Source organism: Leguminivora glycinivorella, chromosome 26 (genome assembly GCF_023078275.1).
Source record: "Leguminivora glycinivorella isolate SPB_JAAS2020 chromosome 26, LegGlyc_1.1, whole genome shotgun sequence".
Lineage (NCBI taxonomy): Eukaryota > Metazoa > Arthropoda > Insecta > Lepidoptera > Tortricidae > Leguminivora > Leguminivora glycinivorella.
Genome location: NC_062996.1, coordinates 9,250,381 through 9,274,668, shown reverse-complemented (window position 1 = coordinate 9,274,668; position 24,288 = coordinate 9,250,381). Strand labels below are relative to the sequence as shown.

At 41.6% G+C, this 24,288-nt stretch overlaps 1 protein-coding gene across 1 annotated transcript in view; it reads right to left on the bottom strand.

The window, feature by feature from the left end:
- Positions 1–11,435: 11,435 nt before the first annotated feature.
- LOC125239766 (1-phosphatidylinositol 4,5-bisphosphate phosphodiesterase epsilon-1-like) overlaps positions 11,436–24,288 on the bottom strand; it is a 234,420-nt gene continuing 221,567 nt past the window's right edge. The window contains exons 40-44 of the mRNA XM_048147438.1: positions 18,726–18,852; positions 18,006–18,105; positions 15,979–16,081; positions 14,023–14,145; positions 11,436–12,018 (exon numbers count right to left, since the gene is read on the bottom strand). Coding sequence (XP_048003395.1) covers positions 14,032–14,145; positions 15,979–16,081; positions 18,006–18,105; positions 18,726–18,852 — 444 coding nt within the window. The 3' untranslated portion in view covers positions 11,436–12,018; positions 14,023–14,031. The remainder of the gene's footprint in view (positions 12,019–14,022; positions 14,146–15,978; positions 16,082–18,005; positions 18,106–18,725; positions 18,853–24,288) is intronic.

Here is a 24,288-nt window from a genome sequence, read left to right as displayed (position 1 = left end):
CAGCATGACTAGTAGGTTCTACATTAAACAGTCAAATCAATTAAAAGTCAGTGTTCAAAGTAGGTACCAGTTTGTCGAACTCAGACAAAATATGCGCTAGTAGCGAGGAGAGTCGACAGTCACCGACACTTAGAACGCCGCTTTTTTCCGGTAATCAAAGTACAAAAGGGGAAGTGTCTACAGTGACAGGATGCAGAGTTCTTGTTCGTGGACGAGATATCTTTGGTTCTCTTTGGTAACCCTTAGGCGGCATATGTAAACGTTATGTTCTTATGCAACTTCATTCGCCAGGAAGTTCGGATTAGTATTTGTTTACAAGAAAGTCTTTCCTGTTCCAGCGCCCCACGCTTTTACAATCAAATATTATAATTAAAAGCACATAGTTTTTAAACTTCAGCTCACAAATAGAGACAACTTGAACGATCCATAATTTATTTTTGGCTTTTACGTGCATTTATAAAAGCGTGTTTTATAGTGTTTTTAAACTATTAATTTATTTTATACTTTTTAGTCATTAATAATGAAATACTTTTAACATTTATATATAAATTTATTTCAAGTAGGTGGATTTTACATGCCATTTGTGGCTTAACGTGTACTTATTGCTAATTGCTACTTAATAATAACTAGCGGCTACCTTCTTATTACGGTATTATCATAAAAATGTTTATACCTAGTAAGTTATCCGTAAAAGATAGACAATATAGACATGTGCCATCGCGGACTTTTTGAAGACATTAGAGAGACATACTTTCGCCATACATTGTTTTGAAGCTCTCAGCTAGTGGGATTTTGTTTGACTCGATTAGAAAATATTGTCACATTTCAACTAATTCAAACAAAATTTAAGTATTTCTTTTTTGCCGAGCCCCCCTTTATTTGCTCTTAAGGGTCACAGGAAAACCATTACCCAACTTATTTTAAATACAACATTGATCTTTCTTTTATGCGGAGGCTTCGCCCCCCGAGCCCCCCTTTGTTTGGTCTTAAAGGTCACAAGAAAACGCTAACCCAACTTATTCTAAATATAACGTTGATCTTTCTTTCATGCGGGGGGCTTCGCCCCCCGAGCCCCCCTTTTCGTTACTCTTAAGGGTAACAAGAAAACCCTAACCCAACTTATTTTAAATACAACGTTTATCTTTCTTTTATGCGGGGGCTTCGCCCCCCGAGCCCCCCTTTGTTTGCTCTTAAAGGTCACAAGAAAACGCTTACCCAACTTATCTTAAATACTACGTTGATCTTTCTTTCATGAGGGGGCTTCGCCCCCGAGCCCCCTTTTCTTTACCCTTAAGGATCACAAGAAAACCTTAATCCAACTTATTCTAAATACTACGTTGTTCTTTCTTTCATGCGGGGGCTTCGCCCCCGAGCCCCCTTGTTTGCTCTGAAAGGTCACAAGAAAACGCTAACCCAACTTATTTTAAATACTACGTTAATCTTTCTTTTATGCGGGGGCTTCGCCCCCGAGCCCCTCTTTCGTTACTCTTAAGGGTAACAAGAAAACCCTAACCCAACTTATTTTAAATACAACGTTTATCTTTCTTTTATGCGGGGGCTTCGCCCCCGAGCCCCCTTTTCGTTACTCTTAAGGGTAACAAGAAAACCCTAACCCAACTTATTTTAAATACAACGTTTATCTTTCTTTTATGCGGGGGCTTCGCCCCCGAGCCCCCTTTGTTTGCTCTTAAAGGTCACAAGAAAACGCTTACCCAACTTATCTTAAATACTACGTTGATCTTTCTTTCATGAGGGGGCTTCGCCCCCCGAGCCCCCCTTTTCTTTACCCTTAAGGATCACAAGAAAACCTTAATCCAACTTATTCTAAATACTACGTTGTTCTTTCTTTCATGCGGGGGCTTCGCCCCCCGAGCCCCCCTTTGTTTGCTCTGAAAGGTCACAAGAAAACGCTAACCCAACTTATTTTAAATACTACGTTAATCTTTCTTTTATGCGGGGGGCTTCGCCCCCGAGCCCCTTTTCGTTACTCTTAAGGGTAACAAGAAAACCCTAACCCAACTTATTTTAAATACAACGTTTATCTTTCTTTTATGCGGGGGCTTCGCCCCCGAGCCCCCTTTGTTTGCTCTTAAAGGTCACAAGAAAACGCTAACACAACTTATCTTAAATACTACGTTGATCTTTCTTTCATGCGGGGGCTTCGCCCCCGAGCCCCCCTTTGTTTGCTCTTAAAGGTCACAAGAAAACGCTAACCCAACTTATCTTAAATACTACGTTGTTCTTTCTTTCATGCAGGGGGCTTCGCCCCCGAGCCCCCCTTTGTTTGCTCTGAAAGGTCACAAGAAAACGCTAACCCAACTTATTCTAAATACTAAGTTGATCTGTCTTTCATGCGGGGGTGCTTCGCCCCCAGAGCCCCCCTTTTCTTTACCTTTAAGGATCACAAGAAAACCTTAATCCAACTTATTCTAAATACTACGTTGATCTTTCTTTCATGAGGGGGCTTCGCCCCCCGAGCCCCCCTTTTCTTTACCCTTAAGGATCACAAGAAAACCTTAATCCAACTTATTCTAAATACTACGTTGTTCTTTCTTTCATGCGGGGGCTTCGCCCCCGAGCCCCCCCTTTGTTTGCTCTGAAAGGTCACAAGAAAACGCTAACCCAACTTATTTTAAATACTACGTTAATCTTTCTTTTATGCGGGGGGCTTCGCCCCCCGAGCCCCTCTTTTCGTTACTCTTAAGGGTAACAAGAAAACCCTAACCCAACTTATTTTAAATACAACGTTTATCTTTCTTTTATGCGGGGGCTTCGCCCCCCGAGCCCCCCTTTGTTTGCTCTTAAAGGTCACAAGAAAACGCTAACACAACTTATCTTAAATACTACATTGATCTTTCTTTCATGCGGGGGGCTTCGCCCCCCGAGCCCCCCTTTGTTTGCTCTTAAAGGTCACAAGAAAACGCTAACCCAACTTATCTTAAATACTACGTTGTTCTTTCTTTCATGCAGGGGGCTTCGCCCCCCGAGCCCCCCTTTGTTTGCTCTGAAAGGTCACAAGAAAACGCTAACCCAACTTATTTTAAATACTACGTTAATCTTTCTTTTATGCGGGGGGCTTCGCCCCCCGAGCCCCCCTTTTCTTTGCTCTTAAGGATCACAAGAAAACCTTAACCCAACTTATTCTAAATACTACGCTGTTCTTTCTTTCATGCGGGGGGCTTCGCCCCCCGAGCCCCCCTTTGTTTGCACTGAAAGGTCACAAGAAAACGCTAACCCAATTTATTTTAAATACTACGTTAATCTTTCTTTTATGCGGGGGGCTTCGCCCCCCGAGCACCCCTTTTCGTTACTCTTAAGTGTAACAAGAAAACCCTAACCTAACTTATTTTAAATACAACGTTTATCTTTCTTTTATGCGGGGGCTTCGCCCCCCGAGCCCCCCTTTGTTTGCTCTTAAAGGTCACAAGAAAACGCTAACCCAACTTATTTTAAATACAACGTTTATCTTTCTTTTATGCGGGGGGCTTCGCCCCCGAGCCCCCTTTGTTTGCTCTTAAAGGTCACAAGAAAACGCTAACCCAACTTATCTTAAATACTACGTTGTTCTTTCTTTCATGCAGGGGCTTCGCCCCCGAGCCCCCCTTTGTTTGCTCTGAAAGGTCACAAGAAAACGCTAACCCAACTTATTTTAAATACTTCGTTAATCTTTCTTTTATGCGGGGGCTTCGCCCCCGAGCCCCCTTTTCTTTGCTCTTAAGGATCACAAGAAAACCTTAACCCAACTTATTCTAAATACTACGCTGTTCTTTCTTTCATGCGGGGGGCTTCGCCCCCCGAGCCCCCCTTTGTTTGCACTGAAAGGTCACAAGAAAACGCTAACCCAATTTATTTTAAATACTACGTTAATCTTTCTTTTATGCGGGGGGCTTCGCCCCCCGAGCACCCCTTTTCGTTACTCTTAAGTGTAACAAGAAAACCCTAACCTAACTTATTTTAAATACAACGTTTATCTTTCTTTTATGCGGGGCTTCGCCCCCGAGCCCCCTTTGTTTGCTCTTAAAGGTCACAAGAAAACGCTAACCCAACTTATTTTAAATACAACGTTTATCTTTCTTTTATGCGGGGGGCTTCGCCCCCCGAGCCCCCCTTTGTTTGCTCTTAAAGGTCACAAGAAAACGCTAACCCAGCTTATTTTAAATACTACGTTAATCTTTCTTTTGTGCGGGGGCTTCGCCCCCGAGCCCCCTTTTCGTTACTCTTAAGGGTAACAAGAAAACCCTAACCCAACTTATTTTAAATACAACGTTTATCTTTCTTTTATGCGGGGGCTTCGCCCCCGAGCCCCCTTTGTTTGCTCTTAAAGGTCACAAGAAAACGCTAACCCAACTTATCTTAAATACTACGTTGATCTTTCTTTCATGCGGGGGCTTCGCCCCCGAGCCCCCTTTGTTTGCTCTTAAAGGTCACAAGAAAACGCTAACCCAACTTATCTTAAATACTACGTTGAACTTTCTTTCATGCGGGGGACTTCGCCCCCGAGCCCCCCTTTGTTTGGTCTTAAAGGTCACAAGAAAACGCTAACCCAACTTATTCTAAATGTAACGTTGATCTTTCTTTCATGCGGGGGGGCTTCGCCCCCCGAGCCCCCCTTTTCTTTACTCTTAAGGATCACAAGAAAACCTTAACTCAACTTATTCTAAATACTACGTTGTTCTTTCTTTCATGCGGGGGGCTTCGCCCCCGAGCCCCCCTTTGTTTGCTCTGAAAGGTCACAAGAAAACGCTAACCCAACTTATTTTAAATACTACGTTAATCTTTCTTTTATGCGGGGGGCTTCGCCCCCCGAGCCCCCCTTTTCTTTGCTCTTAAGGATCACAAGAAAACCTTAACCCAACTTATTCTAAATACTACGCTGTTCTTTCTTACATGCGGGGGGCTTCGCCCCCCGAGCCCCCCTTTGTTTGCACTGAAAGGTCACAAGAAAACGCTAACCCAATTTATTTTAAATACTACGTTAATCTTTCTTTTATGCGGGGGCTTCGCCCCCGAGCCCCCCTTTCGTTACTCTTAAGGGTAACAAGAAAACCCTAACCCAACTTATTTTAAATACAACGTTTGTCTTTCTTTTATGCGGGGGCTTCGCCCCCGAGCCCCCTTTGTTTGCTCTTAAAGGTCACAAGAAAACGCTAACCCAACTTATCTTAAATACTACGTTGATCTTTCTTTCATGCGGGGGCTTCGCCCCCGAGCCCCCTTTGTTTGCTCTGAAAGGTCACAAGAAAACGCTAACCCAACTTATTCTAAATACTACGTTGATCTTTCTTTCATGCTTCCCCCTCGAGCCCCCCTTTTTTTTTCTGTTCTTATCTTCCGGCACCATCATCAGGCCTTGAAACCTAATCGTAGTCAAAGTTCATTACAAGACTTTTCTAAGAAGCCCAAAAACAGCTATGATACGATGTTCCATCATGTAGTTCCAGTTCATATCTTCCGGCTCCATCATCAGACCTTGAAACCTAATCGTAGTCAAAGTTCATTACAAGATTTTTCTAAGAAGCCCAAAAACAGCTATGATACGATGTTCCATCATGTAGTTCCAGTTCATATCTTCCGGCTCCATCATCAGACCCTGAAACCTAATTGTTGTCAAAGTTCATTACAAGACTTTCCTAAGAAGCCCAAAAACAGCTATGATACCATGTTCCATCATGTAGTTCCAGTTCATATCTTCCGGCTCCATCATCAGACCTTGAAACCTAATCGTTGTCAAAGTTCATTACAAGACTTTTCTAAGAAACCCAAAAACAGCTATAATACGATGTTCCATCATGTAGTTCCAGTTCATATCTTTCGGCTTCATCATCAGACCTTGAAACCTAATTGTAGTCAAAGTTCATTACAAGACTTTTCTAAGAAACCCAAAAACGGCTATGATACGATGTTCCATCATGTAGTTCCAGTTCATATCTTCCGACTCCATCATCAGATCAGCTCAACAGTACCATATTATTGTATTGTCATCGGAACTACATATAGCTGCCAATTTTCATTACGCTACGACTCCTGGAAGATGGTTAAATTAGCCTCCGCAGATTCCATTACATAGTTAGTTACATACACGACGACCTAATAAAAGCGTGTTAATATCATGTTTAATGCATGGTGATGTAGGTATATATGCATCATATATTTGATGGCCCGTGGCTCGATATGTAGCTATCCATAATCACGTTTATTGCTTAATTATTATTCATTATTTATGGTATTTAATAAACAATTAAATAAATTAAATAATATAAGGATTTACTATTTATTATTTAAGGATTAAGATGAAATGGCGGAAAAGTGTAAAAAAAAACAGGATGATGGCGATTTTTAGTACCTATGTGATTTAGGTTGATTTTTTGATGCCTTGAGCTGGCTGGTAGAATTTATCTACAAATAATTATTTTGAATCATAAACATTGAATAGATTGCAGGATTTGATTTAGTTTGATGTTTAATTCTTGTAGTCCGTATATTATTATAGTCCGTATTTTGTTCGTGTTGGTTTTTTTTTTGTATTATAAATGGGCTTACTCTTGGCTACAGACTAGCCAAAGGCAAAGACGTGGCCTATGATGGCGCGGGGATAAATTTTGTGTTTCACTCGGTAGCAAAGTTTGTTTAACCTACGTGCCTTGAAACCCTCGCAACAAGATTCCACTTTTTAAATCACTCGCTACGCTCGCGGTTCAATATTGGAATCTTTCGCTTGCTCGCGTTTCAATATTGGCACGTGCGGTTAAACAACAACTTTGCCCCCTTGTAAAACAAATAACTATTGATTGTTGATCACTGCTAATAGTTATTTGTTATACAAGGGGGCAAAGTTGTATTTTAACGCCGAGTGTGGAATTGAAAAACGAGCAAGTGAAAGGAGTCTATAGTTGAACCACGAGCGAAGCGAGTGGTTCGAGAATAGAATCCTGAACTTGCGAGTTTTTTAACACACGAGAAGTAAAATACATTTGCACCCGAGTGTAACACAAAATTTTTCCCCTCACTATAGCGAGGAAACTACAACGCAAAAAATGCGTTTATCACTGCTTCCAGTAGTTCCACAGGTGGTAAATCATCTTTATTACTAGATTCACCTACTTTTATCAATTTTAAAGCAGTTAATTTGACTTTATTCAAGGTCAAATTACTTTACCCACTAGTGGATAAAATGTGTTTTTACCCGCTGGTATTAAAGGACAAAACAAGTGTTTCCGAGCTAGTGAGGGGAAAAATATGTTTTTTATCAGTACCTATTTATCGAGATAATTTTAACGAGATCCAAATTAATTATTTTTCGTCGTTTTGTCGAATATCGAGTAGGTATGAAAAATAGTCCGTTAAATTGTAAACTGTTTAAGTATTATGATTTTGTATGTCCACAAAGAATTGCGACAGTTTACAATCTCGATATTTAAACTATAAACTAAAGGATTTTATAATTTTTAAAGTGATTTATATAAAACTAGCTTTTGCCCGCGGCTTCGCTCGCATTAGAAAGAGACAAATATGCCTATGTCACTCTCCATCCCTTCAACTATCTTCACCTAAAAAATTACGTCACTTCGTCGCTCCGTATTGCCGTAAAAGACGGGCAAACAAATAAACACACACTTTCCCATTAATTATAATATTAGTATGGATTTCCGCTTAATTGATAATAGGAAGTGGGTCTAATATTATGAATACGAGGAGATTGGAGAGTTATTAAGTTATAATGAAACTAAAAACCACAGTAAAATAAATTATATTTCTTTCATAAAATATAACACAAACATACAAACATTTCGCTAAATTAATATAACTATGTGCTATTTATAGTTAATTGTCAGGTATGTAAAATTAGCTTTGTGATACAGGGCAAATATAAAAATATTCAATTTTATTTGATTATGTAGTTACGAAACAGATAAGGTAGATTCAAAACGGTATTTACTTTCTTAAAATATGTATTTATGTAAGTAGATCCAAGTTATATTTCAATCTTCTGATATTGTTTAAATTTGCACATTATCCATGTAAATAATTAAAAATAGATTCATGACACAAATTAAATTTTTTTAACCGACTTCAAAAAAAGGAGGAGGTTCTAAATTCGTCAGCATTTTTTTGGTAAACATAAACTATTTGTTATGCAACATAAAAACACTATTTTGGAAAAACAAACTTAAACAGGTATATTCCAGTTTTTGAATTTATAACAATTTTATTAATAACTATATTTGTCCTGTTTCACACAACTAGCACTGATTCTTTAATACTTTGGTTTCCTAAAAAAAAAAACAATCTTGACGAGAGGGAAGTTTTTCCAAAAAAGTAAATGACATATATTTATTTTAATATTACTTGTTGTTTCTTTTAAGTCAAAAATAATTTTGCTTGCTTTTGCCTAATACATTCCATTTTTTGAAAAATTACTGGATATAGTAAACGTGCCAAAAGATAAAAACATATGTTATGTCAGTGTATTAATATTTTTATGATTTTTCTAATAAAAAATCTAAATTTAGAAACCAATATACAAGAAATAGAGCTACATATTTTAAGATGTAATTTCAAAGATATGTTTTTAAACAACTAATTATTATATTTTCATGAATTCCTACTTTGAAATTATAGTCACAAATATATTAATAATTACTATTCAAATCATTGGTAGGCCTAGAGGGTGTAACATATACATATAGCTATATTATTATTTTCATACAAACTGTAAAATATAATTTATACTATTTGAAATACTCACAAAAATAACACTTTTAAAACTTTGGATTTTATAAAAACTTTAATATGTTTATTTTAGCAATTCATATGTTTATTTAATTGTGACAAATATGTTTAATATTAGGTACAAGGTGTCTGTTAAAAGTAACAATGAAAAAATAAATGTAATATCTGTTAATATAATATTTACAATGATTAAATATGTTGTATAATTTATATCTTAATTTTATAGTAATTCATGTACATTTTCATACAAATATAATTTTTAGAGAGTGTTAATATTATGCGTGTGGAAGACAAATAATATGTCTTTTAATTGATTTTACTTTTTTATTTTATTTAATTTGTATGAAAATTCACAATTTACTCATTACAAAGTTTAACAACATAAATATTGGATTTTATTTTCTATTTTAAGGGTAAAATAAGCCAATTTATTAATTACAATTATATGTATAAAATTCACTATTAATTCTTATAAATTCAACTTTTGATAAATACATTTAAACACATCTAAGTATTTAATTTATTTACTATTAATAATATTAAAAATCTCACTATTTGTTCTCGTATCACTCTTGTGTACGATAATTACGCATTTTTTACGTTTTAAGAAGATAAACTTATGTGAAGTCCACTTAAAAAAAAAAATATTTTTTACATAATTATCCATTGGCGGCAGTGATCGGTTACTAGGATACCTGTCTGCTCGTTTGCCTCATTATCGTATAAAAATATATGTTGTGAATTAAATAGTTCATTAAATAAGTAAATATTGTGGGGAAACCTTACACAGATCAAGCAAGCAAACACTCTCTCCGGTTTTAATTTATCGCCACTCGTTTCTAACTTCCTTTTCTCCGCATTTGGATCGTAATGTGTCTACCATTAGGTACAGCATCTTTACTCATTTCAAATAAGTTTATCTTGTTATTATAAAGCGACTTTGACTGAAAGTACTTTGGTATGACATAGTTATTAATTCTTTTATAATTACACGTGTCTTAAATTTTGTTAATAAGGGAAAATTACAGATACCTAAAGTATCTCTATTTTCTCTAACATTATTGGTATTGATATTTCACTATATTATGTACCATATCGTTTATCAAATTTTTTAAATTGTAATTTCTGCGCGATATCTGGGCCATTTTTTCAAAGTCCACACTACTTTTTTTGTAACATGGGTATATTTTTTGGGATTATTATTCAGAATCGCGAGGTTTTCGATCCTGATAGGAGAAAAGAAATGTCCCAAGATTTCCATAAATTTTTTCGAACCTTCCATCCGTTACCGCCATACAAAATGTATGAAAAAATGGTAATGGAATGGGAAAAAAACCTTGGGAAACTTTTTTTCTCCTATTAGAATTGAACGAGCTCGCGATTCTGAGTGAAAACCACATAAAAATTTCCAAATCCAAAAAAACTTTGAAAAAAAAATGGCCATCTTTTTCAGTTTCTGTTACATAACGCCATATTTTCCTAAACTATTGCTTTAGAATATTTCACTTACATTACTTCTCACTTGTCGACATTCCCGCTGTCCACATTATCATCAAAAACTTCTCGGTTATCAAATTTAAATTTATCATCCTTTTCATCACTGTCATCTAAAATGTCTTCTACGTCATCAAGACTGGCTTGTCCTTTATCATTTGAATGTTTTTCATCATGAAAAACCTTTGGAGTTTTAGGCGTCCTCTGACCATTATCTTCTAAAGTCTCATCTATGATTTCTAATCTAGATTTTGAAAAGAATTTGTGCAAAGACTCGAGTTTATTTAAAGCTTTATCGCTCCATTCTGTGGAGCTAAGAGTTGTGTCTTCTGTCATACAGCCAGAGTCTATTCTTCTTGACATGTCAGATAAGGAATCTGATATGTCATTTGTGGAAGTCGCTTTGTCAACTCTGACAACTTTCGGTTTTATAATCATGCTTTGCGGTAAGTCCGGTATGTTCCTCAGATCTATCAAACTTATTGAAGATCTTTTTAATTCGTAGTCAAATTCACTATCTGTATCAGATTCTTCGATTTGTATTTTATCTTCGATGTATCTTAATACTTCTTCAGCTAATTGTCTAGCGTAGTATCGTTCATCTTGAGAAGAGAATTCATCTTCTTCTTGTATGTCAGATAGTTCTACACTATAAGGCATGTACTGCGTGTATTGTAGAACTGGATGTGTGTATGTGTGGAAATTTTCCAAATCTTCCTGTTCCGTCATAGTGTCATCGTGTATCTTTTTTAATTCGTATATTTTATTCACCGCTTCTTCAAAAATGTCTTGTAAATCTTGTTTTACGTTACTTAAATCTATTACAGTTTCTGATATCCTTCTGCTATTAGGTGATTTCTCAGATCTCATATCTTCGAAACGATCTATTACTGTATCTTGTGTCTGTGTTAATGTAGAATCCGATTTAGTTTTACTCATGTCACTAAAAGTCTCTAATCTACTTATAGTTATATCTGACTTAGATTTTTCAGACAACGAAGGCGTCATAGACATAGATTTGATAGGTTCCTTATATTTGTCTTTAAAATCTGCACTAGAGTAATCTTCCATGTATTTCAAAAGCATATCTACTAGCGTTTCATTTCCCTCCTCATCGGGCGTTTCATCTATAAAGCAGAGATTCTTAACATTCACATTCGACTCGCTGAGACTTATTCCTTTATTGAAACTGAATTCTCTAGTGACCTCTATAATAGGTCTCTCAAGTTTCCTATCATCAGGACCGAAGAGGAACTCCATAAGAGTAATTTTCTTATCATCTTTAACAATTTCCTCATCCATACAACCGGTAGTAGCTAGGAACTCCATTAGAGTCTCCATCTTCTGCTCCAATTCTGTATTCACTTTGCTGGGAGCGTAAATATTTAAGATCTTATCTTCAGTAGGGCTGACTTCACTTCTAAAGCAGCTGCCTCCGCTGTCTTTTCTACCGTCTTTTTGACTTTTAACTATAGTGAAGAAGAAGTCTATCAGATTAGCGATTCGTCGTTCCGTGCCATCGTCATCATCGGAGTTGGTCAAGTCGGATTCTTCTTTGACCAGTGGACATTTCTTAGGTTCGTCGATCTTCTTGAAGACAGTATCCTGGATGACCTGCAAGAGGTCGCGGGCTAACCTGGCGGGGGAGCGGGAGTCGACAGGTTCGTAGGCGGCGGGCGCGGAGCGGCGGCGGTCGCGGTCGCGGTCCACGCGGAGGAAGTCCCATAAGGAACCCAGTTCGGAGGAGAGCGAGGCGCGGTGGTGGGCGAGGCTGGAACCGAGGCGACGGAACACCTGGAAAACAAATATCATCTTCTATTATAGAGGAATAAGTCAGGGAGAATTGTAACTCCATACATCAGTAAATGCGGGTTATTTGTATAGGCATAGTTAAGTGACATCTAGCGACAATCACGCGTCAAATACCGCGAATTATCAGTACCACCACTCGATACTAGGTGGCAACAGTAACTCGTCGGTCGAAAATTTAATATTAGAACAGTTTACAACTTATATTAAAAGCAGAAGGAATTGAAAACAGAATAATGATTAATACTATTGTAATATTAGCTAAAGATTGGTGAGAATCAGACTCTTCGTTCGTCGCGACATCTATTGACAAGTAGCAGTACTGATAATTTACGCTAGTAGTTCCCTTACTCATTCTTCTATGTCTTCTCCTGACTTGTCGTCATACCAGGTTCGAAACCAGGACCTTCGGCTTTGCAGACAGAGTCCCGTCCTTCTAAATTTCCGGCCTTGCCACTAAAATAAGGTTAACTGGAAGAAATCCCTCAAGGGGATAAGTTCTCGCCTTTGTACTTTACATCTCTATGTATGTTATTTTTTAAAGTGTTTTCATATAATAAGGAATTACTACTACTATACTAAAATTAGGTGTGATCGGAATTCAAACCCAGGACACCGTCAGCTTCCCAAGCAGTGTCAATATCTTCTACGTCAGACCGGTACCTAGTCAAATCTTAATTAAATTAGACTTCAAGAAGAAATCTCGCTTACCTGCCACACTCAGGATCGCCAGGCCCGTAGACTCTCTTGAAACGCGCCACTTGAGCTGCCAGCGCTTCTGCTCCTAAAGACCCACCCTGGGTTTCACTTTCAGAGTTTTGGGAGTAACATATCAGGGTTAGAAAGCCAGAACCTTTGGTTTTGCAGACAGAGTCCCTTCCTTCCAGGCCGAACCGGTAGCCAAATCTTAACCAATGTTGATTTAGAAGGAGAAATCTCGCTTATCTGCCAAACTCAGGATCGGTAGACCCGCAGCCTCCTAAGGAAGACTCTCAAAACGCGCCACTTGAGCTGCCAGCGCTTCAGCTCTCAATAACCCTCCTTGAGTCTCGCCTATTACAGTGAACCTAAAATTCAGTGTAACATACTGAGATTCGAACCCAGGACCATAGACTTCACAGACAGAGTCATTTCCCTAAACCTTTCAAGGAACCCGCCTTGGTTCCTTAGTATAGGCCAGATCAGTCTCCAAATCTTAACCAATGTTGATTTAGAAGGAGAAATCTCGCTTACCACGTGTACCAGGATCGCCAGGCCTGTAGTTTCCTTAGAGAGACTCTCTTGATCCACTTGAGCTGTCAGCGTTTCTGCTCCTAATGAGCCACCCTGGGCCCATACTGGCTGGGACGTAGGACCTTCAGAGGATTGGGTGTAACATATCAGGATTAGAACCAAAGGTCTCTTGATTTTGGGTCCCTTCCTTCTAGACGGGATCGGTCGTCAAATCTTAACCAATGTTGATTTAAAAGGAGAAATCTCGCTTACCACGTGTACCAGGATCGCCAGGCCCGTAGTTTCCTTAGAGAGACTCTCTTGATTCACTTGAGCTGTCAGCGCTTCTGCTCCTAATGAGCCACCCTGGGTCCATACTGGCTGGGACCTTCAGAGGATTGGGTGTAACATATCAGGATTAGAACCCAGAGACCTTTGATTTTGGGTCCCTTCCTTCTAGACGGGATCGGTCGTCAAATATTTTATACTACGTCGGTGGCAAACAAGTATACGGTCCGCCTGATGTAAAGCGGTCACCGTAACCTATGGACGCCTGCAACTCAAACAGTGTCACATGCGCGTTGCCACCCTATTAGAAACTTGTACACTCCCTTTTGCTGTGTTAAGTACACAGCAAAAAGGAGTGTACAAGTTCCAAGGAGGGTTCGGGTTGCCGACGACTCAAAGGACAATAGACGGAACAAGTTAGTTCCGTAAGTCCTCCCGTCATCAGCACACCGCAACCAAAGTTGATTTAGAAGGAGAAATCTCGCTTACCTGCCACACTCAGGATCGCCAGGCCCGTAGTTTCCTTAAAGAGACTCTCTTGAAACGAGCCACTTGCGCCGCCAGCGCCTCTGCTCCTAAGGACCCACCTTGGGTCTCGCCTTCAGAGTGGACCTGAAGTTCAAAATTCGAAATTCAGGGAGGACGATTGTCAACGCAGGGCATCATTGCGTCATTGTCAACAATGACGCAATGATGCCCTGCCATAGATAGTAGACAAGATGGCGTTGATCGCTTCAATAAGGATGCGTTCGAATTACGATGGGGCTGTGTCGCGCGGCCACATCTCGGTCACTGGCGATCAAATATATGAAAGAGGCGCGTTCCTAGCACACATTCTAAGCTCGTGTAGGTGAACGCGTGCTTGTGTGAGTGAGATATGACAGGTTGACTGTTCGCGTTTTTGACATGCGGTAACTGTGAGGTAACCGAGAGGGGGTGGGCGGCTCTTTCAGCGGGGAGCGGTAGTGGCCATACTGTACGATAGTAGGTACTCTTTATTATACTGTGGCGCGGCTGCGTTTGTGGTCTTCCAAATGGTCTCGTCGGAAGATCAGCGCTGACCTCCGGGTCAGCATTATGCTGAGACGGGACCATTTCATGATAAACTTATCAATCCATTGTACGTTTGTAGTTTTAGTAATACTGTTTTTTTGCATATTGTGTAGTTTTAAATTTATTACGAATAAATATTTTGATTGATTGATTGATTGATTGATTGACGATTTAAAACAGATGAAACGGAGTTGCAACTAGGCAGGCAATCACGATCGCGTGATAAACGATATAAGGTCAAGCCGTCTTTTTCGCACTATTTGTAAGTGCGATGTGCGATAGACGCACCTATACTATAAAGTTTATTTAACTAGTGTGCCAAAGAGGATCGAGTATTATAGAGAATTACTGTAAAAGTAAAATGTGTAATCACAGTGCATAGACTGACGTCTTTTGACACAGGCTTAAAACTTTTGAACCTCACAGTTTTGACAATTTGGCCCATATTGTTAGCTTGATATGTGTTTCACGAGCGAAGCGAGTGGTTCGAGAATAGAATCCTGAACTTGCGAGTTTTTTAACACACGAGAAGTAAAATACGTTTGCACCCGAGTGTAACACAAAACTTTTCCCCTCACTACAGCGAGGAAACTGCAACGTAAAAAATGCGTTTATCACTGCTTCCAGTAGTTCCACAGGTGGTAAATCATCTTTATTACTAGATTCACCTACTTTTATCAATTTTAAAGAAGTTAATTTGACCATTGAGCTTTGACCTTGAATAACGTCAAATTAACTGCTTTAAAATTGATAAAAGTAGGTGAATCTAGTAATAAAGATGATTTACCACCTGTGGAACTACTGGAAGCAGTGATAAACGCATTTTTATTAATATTATATTAGCGCCATCTAGCCGAGCGTTCCCCAAAGGTGTAACACCATCTAGGCCACCGTACCTTTTTTCTAGGGCTTTCAGGTACGTATTTTCTTAGACTTTATCCGTCTATACGGAGTTACATATCGTCACTACTTTGAAAAAAACTTGTATCTTCGTCTGTTAATGAAAAGAAAATTGTAGTAAGTATGTATGGAATGCATAAAGACTTACTGCGTTTTAACTTTGAGGAGAAGCATGAGATACGAGATTTTTTCAAAGTAGTAACGATATGTATTTAATATAGCATAAACTTTTGTAAAGTCGATGTAGGGAACAAATCAAATTATTTTATTAAATATTTTTTGATTTGTTTTTTTTAAGTAGTAACACTACTATATATAATATAAATTATAAACTGAAATAGATACCACACACTAAGGAAAAAGCGATCAAGCCCACTGGTGGCGAAGCCGGGAATCGAGCCCGGGTCTCCAGCTATCGCGGCTGACGTGTTCGACCGCTACACCACCCCGACCGCCGAAGTACCCGTCGTTCGTAAAGTGTTATTAACTTACCTCTCTTGAGGCAGCCCGTCTTTGCATGAATGAGCGGACATCTTTTTCAGAATGCCCTTTCGCCCGTCCGATGCCTTTGCCTAAAGGTGTAGATGATACTCTCCTGAAAATCAAATTATGAAGATTTAGCAAAAAAATCGCACCCTCGGTAAAATAATGCAACATATGACTTTAAGTCAATATTCTTTTTATTTCGGAAAAAGCCTTAGAATAGTACAGTATAGTTCAAGAATAGTTATTTTTTATACAAGGAGGCAAAGTTGTATTTTAGCGCCTAGTGTGGAATTGAAAAAACCGGCCAAGAGCGTGTCCGGCCACGCTCAGTGTAGGGTTCCGTAGTTTTCCGTATTTTTCTCAAAAACTACTGAACCTATCAAGTTCAAAACAATTTTCCTAGAAAGTATTTATAAAGTTCTACTTTTGTGATTTTTTTCATATTTTTTAAACATATGGTTCAAAAGTTAAAGGGGGGGGGGACACACTTTTTTTCCTTTAGGAGCGATTATTTCCGAAAATATTAATATTATTATCAAAAAACGATTTTAGTAAACCTTTATTCATTTTTAAATACCTATCCAACAATTATCACACGTTGGGATTGGAATGAAAAAAAAATCAGTCCCCACTTTACGTGTAGGGGGGGTACCCTAACAAAACATTTTTTTCCACTTTTTATTTTACCACTTTGTCGGCGTGATTGATATACATATTGGTACCAAATTTCAACTTTCTAGTGCAAACGGTTACTGAGATTATCCGCGGACGGACAGACGGACGGACGGACGGACAGACAGACATGGCGAAACTATAAGGGTTCCTAGTTGACTACGGAACCCTAAAAACGAGCAATTGAAAAGATTCTATAGTTGAACCACGAGTGAAGCGAGTGGTTCGAGAATAGAATCCTGAACTTAGCGAGGAAACTACAACGCAAAAAATGCGTTCATCACTGATTCTAGTGGTTCCACAGGTGGTAAATCATCTTCATTACTAGAATCACCTACTTTTATCATTTTTAAAGCGGTTAATTTGACTATATTCAAGGTCAAATTACTTTACCCACTAGTGGATAAATTGTGTTTTTACCCGCTGGCATTAAAGGATAAAACACGTGTTTCCGAGCTAGTGAGGGGAAATTTTATTTTCTTGTTTTAAGATAAGATAAGATAAAAGACATTTATTCATGACGCTCACAAACACGTACGTACATGTACACACAAGAAATAAGTTTTCTGTTTAGCTCCGCGTTCTGAAAGTTGGCCTTTTTCCGCTCACCGGTAGGTATCATGGTTAGATGAAGCGTGTAAGTACTTGCACTATTATAATAGTTGTACTGGAGACAAAGTTACATAGGTATGTCATATATAATTTTTAAGAAAAAAACGACTTGTGAATGTTGGATTATGTAGAAATGTGTAGATATTTTTTAAAACTGCTTTTAATACTTTAATTATTTGATGGCAATACAAATGAATATACGTATACCGTTAAGGTTTGAGGAGTTTCCTCAATTCCTCATGAATCCGATTATAAGAAATCGAAGCTTGACAAAATTTGACTTGAAAACTCAATATTCTTAACAAACATAACTAAATAAATGTCACTGTTCTGAACTTAAATGCATGCTATTCTTATAAAAATACCAAAGTCACTATAAGCGTGCCGTTCAGGTTTGAGGAGTTCCGTTCTGACCATCATCAGCAGTTCCACTGCACCAAATGTCACTGTTCCGTACGTAAATGCATGCTGTTCCTTAAAAAACACAAAAATCACCATATGTGTGCCTTTCAGATTTGAGGAGTTCCCTCGATTTCTCCAGGATCCCATCATCAGAACTGGCTTCTGAGAATGGGACCAATCTGTATGCATAGACATTCAATAAAAAAATATATTTCAAAATCGGTCCAGTAACGACGGAGATATCGTGGAACAAACATAAAAAAAACATACAGACGAATTGAGAACCACCTTTGAGAGATTTGAGGTGGCGGTTAAAAATAGGAAACATAGGTGCTTAAATATCTTACCGGCAGTGAGAAGGGTCGCTGTATGCCGCTTGAACAGGTTGCTTCACTTCTGTCGCTTCTGTCGACATGAAACCTCCTCCTAGCGGGAAGGGAGAGGTGCCTGAAAAAATAACGAGGATCTCTATATTACGGAGTACAATTATATCTCACAGTCTAGACAGAGACAGAGATTTGGTAAGTAACATTCTTAACCTACTCACAGTATAATAAAGAGTACTATCGTACAGTATGGCCACTCCCGCTCCCCGCTGAAAGTGCCGCCCACCTCTCGGTTACCTCACAGTTACCGCCTGTCAAAAACGCGAACAGTCGACCTGTCATATCTCACTCATACAAGCATGGTACGCGTTTACCTACACGAGTTTAGAATGTGTGCTAGGAACGCGCCTCTTTCATATATTTGATCGCCAGTGTCCGAGATGTGCTACTGTGGTATAGTATGTATTTTTTGCCAATATAAGGAGTACGTAAGCACTGCTTATATAATTGTGTACCTTGCCTAATATCCGTCAGAATAAATCATATATTCATCGAAGCTGTTGTTTCTCTAATGCCATCCGTACATGGCGGCCCTGCCAGGATGTCCAAACATGGTCGCTCACAGGCATCTGAAGTATAGCTTGAAACTTTGCCCAATGGAGCGCAAAATTCCCTCTCTTCAAATCATTCGCTAGGAAGTTGGGTTGGTTCGAAGGCCACGGATGGTTAGAAGGTACCAACCTGTTATAGCTCCCCGTGTGATGCTAAGTCCACGCTGTATTCTTGCGATGGCGGCGCGATGTCTTGGGATGGGGGCGGTACTGCCCTTTTCTTGGAGGACGAAACGGCCTAGGGTCTTCCAGCCAGCCTGATGACAATGAAGAGAATTATTTGACATTATTTTTATATCTAAAATTATTCTTTGCTGCTAGAAAACTAGCCTCTAACCCCCGCCCATCAGGGGAGCATACACCTGCCGTATGTGTTGACGAGGGATCCTCTCTCGAAAATTGTCGCAAGGATGCTGCTTAAATCATTTGTTATAGATGCAAAGGCCTATTATTATTATGAATAAAATTGCGAAGTGACAGAAACTCGCAAAGGTGGATTTCTGAACTTTTGTCAAGGACCAAGAAGTCTGTGCTCCAGGTCAGGATGGAGAGAAAGTACATGTCTAAGATGAGCTTTATTTTTAACCCCCGACGCAAGAACGACGGGGTGTTATAAGTTTGACGTGTCTGTCTGTCTGTGTGTGTGTTCGTCTGTGGCATCGTAGCTCTCGAACGGATGAACCGATTTAGTTTTTTTTGTTTTAAAGCTGAATTAGTCGGGAGTGATCTTAGCCATGTTCTTAGTGTCTTAGCTTTAATAAATAGCTTTAATAAATAAATCTTAGTGTCTTAGCTTTAATAAATAAACAATAAACAATAAACAATGTTTCATGAAAATCGGTGCACTATGTGGGGTTTAAAAAAAAAATTATAGTTAGGTTAGTTAAAGATATTGGAAGATCTCCCTTCTTCCCATTTGCTTTTTCATGGACCAATACCTCTTCAGTGAAAAGGTAGGCAGTGTAAATTTCTTTCATCGCTATTACAACCTATCTTAGTAAAATATAAAAATTTTACCTTCCAATAAAATTTGTATTATTTTGCCTGGTATATCCGAGGTCTTTATAGAGAGTACGTCGTAGACGTCGCATCGGACCGATAGATGGCGCCATCGTTCGTTGTAAGTCGCTCCGGCGTCTCACCGCCGCGATGTTGGTAGTCCCGTTTTTCCCCACCTGCAACACAAGGCCCCCCGCGCCCCGACTCGCCACCAGCCACCCTCATTGTTGAGGAGAAGTGCCGACGGTATATTAAGCCTACCAGGAAGGCATCACTCAGACCTCGGATATACCAGGCAAAATAATACAAATTTTATTGGAAGGTAAAATTTTTATATTATTTGTGCCGTTTGTATATCCGAGGTCTTTATAGAGACCTGTTTATTATCTCCTGGTGGCGAGTCAGCTGGCGCGCAAGCCTTTGGTAGCCCTATTGGCATGGCATAGCATAGAAGAATAAGTGAATCAGTTGAACCGATTTGACAGATGTATCAGTCGAAATAGCCTTCGATCCGCGAATATCTCGGTGCCAGAAACGCATAAAGAGATTTTCGTGATGACGTTTAGCTTTAGTCAGCGAATAGTTAGAGAAATGACATTATTATACATCGCAGATCAAAACCAAAAAAAAAAAGATGTAGGCGAGGCTGACTTGAACAAGATACAAAAACCTTAGATACACTATTATTATTAACAGACACGTTATTTTATCAGGTTATAAACCCAATTTCAGACACAAAGTGTGGAAATTAACTGTAAAAGTAGTGTAACTATCTGTACTGTAGCAGGGTAACGTAATTGATACTGCTTTTGTCAACCCTTCGTAAAAATTATCTAAATCAATATTAGCTTTGATATGACTATTTAAAGTCCAACGTCTTACGTCCATATCAAACACAGAAAAAGGTCATCACTCACGTGCCCAAGGGCTATTTGTTACAATACTGGTATTTTCGATCAGACTATTTCGCGTCAAGCGAGCGCGGTTGCAAGCGAGACTCCTGAACTCTGAACTCTTTTTAGTGAGGGCATTTGAGGATACCGATCGCTCGGTAAGACTAGCCTAGAAGATGAAAAGTACGAGCGCTGTCGATTGCTACTACACTGGACGGAGGTATCAGTCGATTTCTTTAAGTCAGTCATTGACTCTTAGGGTAATCCATTACCTAATCCAAAACCCGATGCGACGGATTTCTACTTCGTGCAATGAAGGTCGACAGAGTAGACTGAGAGGTGGAGACGTCAGTGTCGCATCGCTGGTGGTTGCTGAACACGTCGTGGTAGCAGGTCAAGGGGTGAATTTAACACCGCCACACATGCGCGCTTTAAGAGCGTAGGCGGAGCGCAATAATGGCGGTGCACCGCACTAAGGCTGGCGTTGCGCCCAGTGGGCGCTAGCGGGAACGAACGAGCGCTGATAGCGAGCGCAACGCGCGCGGGACGCGAGCGGAATGCACGCGCATTCAGCGCGCTGATAGCGAAGCGGAATGCGCTTTATGTGTGGCGGAGGCTTAATACGTACCGTTGTACGGCGTAATGCAGGGCTCTCGCAGACGAAGAGGTACGATGACGGGCGAAGCAGAAGAAGGCGAGGTCACCGAAGGTCACTTACTTGGCTCCCAGGGGGTGCATACTGACCTCGTACGACAGTCTGTTGGAGTCAGCAGTTACTGTCGTAGTTACTCGTAACGGAAGAGATGTAGTCCTGCCATCGTACAGCATAACATAACATACAACTGAACTGTGCATAGCATATAGTGCTATGCGAACCTTAAGCCGGCTGCATGTCACTTCAGTCGCCAGCGCCACCGCCTGTTGAAGATTATTCTCCATCGGAAGAGCTTTACTTCGTACAATGTTCCGATTATTGAAGGTCTTATCGGGCTGCAGATGCAAGCAAAACAGGGGCGATTGGCCTACAGCTATCGGCAGTTGTACGAGGTAATGCTGGAAACTGCAGCGGTGCAACCTTCCTCTGTAGACCACGAAAGTTGTGAAATTTATGAAATCAGGTTCTACGATCGAATCAAGCACTATATTAATTGAGTATAGTCGAGCCAGATGATAACTACTGAAGTACTCCTGAGTTCCTGGCCCCTTTCGCTTTGAGCTGGAATCTGAAGTTCACTAAGGCGAAGCAGGTTTATTTTTCCCAATTTGTTTATTAGAGGCTCGGCGAATAAGTTAATCTCTCGAATGGACAGGGGGCGCCACAAGCCTCCGGGAAATCGTCGTGTACTTGGAACCCCCGCGGCCAGATTGCCGATCGGTTTTGGTGTCCGCCCGGTAAACAGACGCACGCTCAGGATGCAGGACGCTGGCTCGAATTCAGATCTGGACATTCTGAAAGGGATTTTTTTTTTTAATTCCGCAAACCTTTACGATGTCTTTGACCTACACAATGAGCGATGTACAGGAATCACAGGGTCTTCTCGCGAGGCGCCTCTCCGATTAGATAGCTCGCGAACATCGTCAGGACACCCTCGCAGCAGTGCGGCTCCTCGTCCGGTTATTGACGTCTTACCTCGTTCAACTATGGGTCTCCAAACCACGTTAGGACGTAGCATCTTAAGAATTTATCTGTTCTCACTTCGGCGACGGAGGAGTCCTTGGTCAAAATAGAGTGTAAATACAGTCGTACTTCACGGGAACTGGAAAGAGAAGAGTGGATACCATAGTGTACGGGATGTCAGCTGATAGCGGCGCCCGGCGTCACATTGGAGGGTAGTATCAGCCTGGTCAGCAACAGAGTCTGCAACGATACCGTAGCAGACGGAGCCTGGATAGTCGTGGTCGTGGCACCATTGTAGGGGAAGACAGTGTTCGCGGTGAGCGTGACATCTTAGGCGCGACGGGCGTTATCAGCGTGGCGGCTAGCAGCATCAAGGGCCCACATCAGCAATCTTACCAGCTTGTCACTGCAGCAGACGCTGTTATGTTCGGCGGTGAGATTGAGACGGCCGTCGTCAGCTCGAAAGGCGTCTCGATGCCCTGTCGCGTCACGCAGTATCGTGCTCGGTGGCCTTCTCGAGGTCGCCGCCGTCAGTGCGGGAGGCACCGGCGCCAGCGTGGCAGTCAGCTACATCGGTGAACAGCATCAACAGAGTTCGCGGCGTCGTCACGGCAAACGCGGCAGGAAAATTAGCGACGCCTTCGCGGCAGCCGCAGTATTGCGCTCGGTGGCGCGATGAAGGTCGCCGCGTCTGCAATCTTACCTCGTGCGATCGAGGCGACATCAAGGCGCCAGCATGAGCGTGTCGGCCGACGACACCGGTGGAAAACTTCAAGTAGCTTGCGGCGTTGTCACGGCAGACGCAGCAGAAGGATTGCGACGCCTGTGCAGCGGTTAACAGTATTACGCTCCGCATCACCACTGAGGCGCCAGCATAAGCGTGGCGGCCAGCAATACTGGTGGACAGCTTCGGCAGGGTCGCGTCTCGCGTCGTTGTCACGGCATATGAACGCTCTACATCACCATCGAGGCGCCAGCATAAGCGTGGCGGCCAGCGATACTGGTGGACAGCTTCAGCAGGATCGCGGCGTTGTCACGGCAGATGAGCTCGCTGCATCACCATCGAGGCGCCAGCATAAGCGTGGCGGCCAGCGATACTGGTGGACAGCTTCAGCAGGATCGCGGCGTTGTCACGGCAGATGAGCTCGCTGCATCACCATCGAGGCGCCAGCATAAGCGTGGCGGCCAGCGATACTGGTGGACAGCTACAGCAGGTGGACAGTCAGCAGGATCGCGGCGTTGTAACGGCAGACGAACGCTCTGCATCACCATCGAGGCGCCAGCATAAGCGTGGCGGCCAGCGATACTGGTGGACAGCTTCAGCAGGATCGCGGCGTTGTCACGGCAGACGAACGCTCTGCATCACCATCGAGGCGCCAGCATAAGCGTGGCGGCCAGCGATATTGGTGGACAGCTTTAGCAGGCTCGCGGCGTTGTCAAGGCAGACGCACGCTCTGCATCACCATCGAGGCGCCAGCATAAGCGTGGCGGCCAGCGATACTGGTGGACAGCTTCAGCAGGATCGCGGCGTTGTCACGGCAGACGAACGCTCTGCATCACCATCGAGGCGCCAGCATAAGCGTGGCGGCCAGCGATATTGGTGGACAGCTTCAGCAGGCTCGCGGCGTTGTCAAGGCAGACGCACGCTCTGCATCACCATCGAGGCGCCAGCATAAGCGTGGCGGCCAGCGATACTGGTGGACAGCTTCAGCAGGATCGCGGCGTTGTCACGGCAGACGAACGCTCTGCATCACCATCGAGGCGCCAGCATAAGCGTGGCGGCCAGCGATACTGGTGGACAGCTTCAGCAGGCTCGCGGCGTTGTGGCGGGGGCAGAAGGTGGCCGCGCTGGTAGCCTGCGTATTGACGACTGATCACTAACGGCACGGCGCTCGCGTCGGGGCAGCAGCAGACATACTTACAGCGTCGCACGCGACGCCTATGTGGCGGCCACAACGTTGTTCGGCGGCACCGCAGAGATGGCCATCGTTAACGAGGAGGCATTTCTACGCAACCTCGGCGGCGCCGACGCGGCGGACAACACTGCCGCGGTCAGCGGCGCTATCGCAGCGCTACAGTAAGTTTCGGCGCCGACACGTGGCTTGGGGCCTCCGCACCGAATCGGAAACCGAACATGTTCTTTCTAAAATAATATGAATCTGCTCACCCATTCGTCGGAGAAA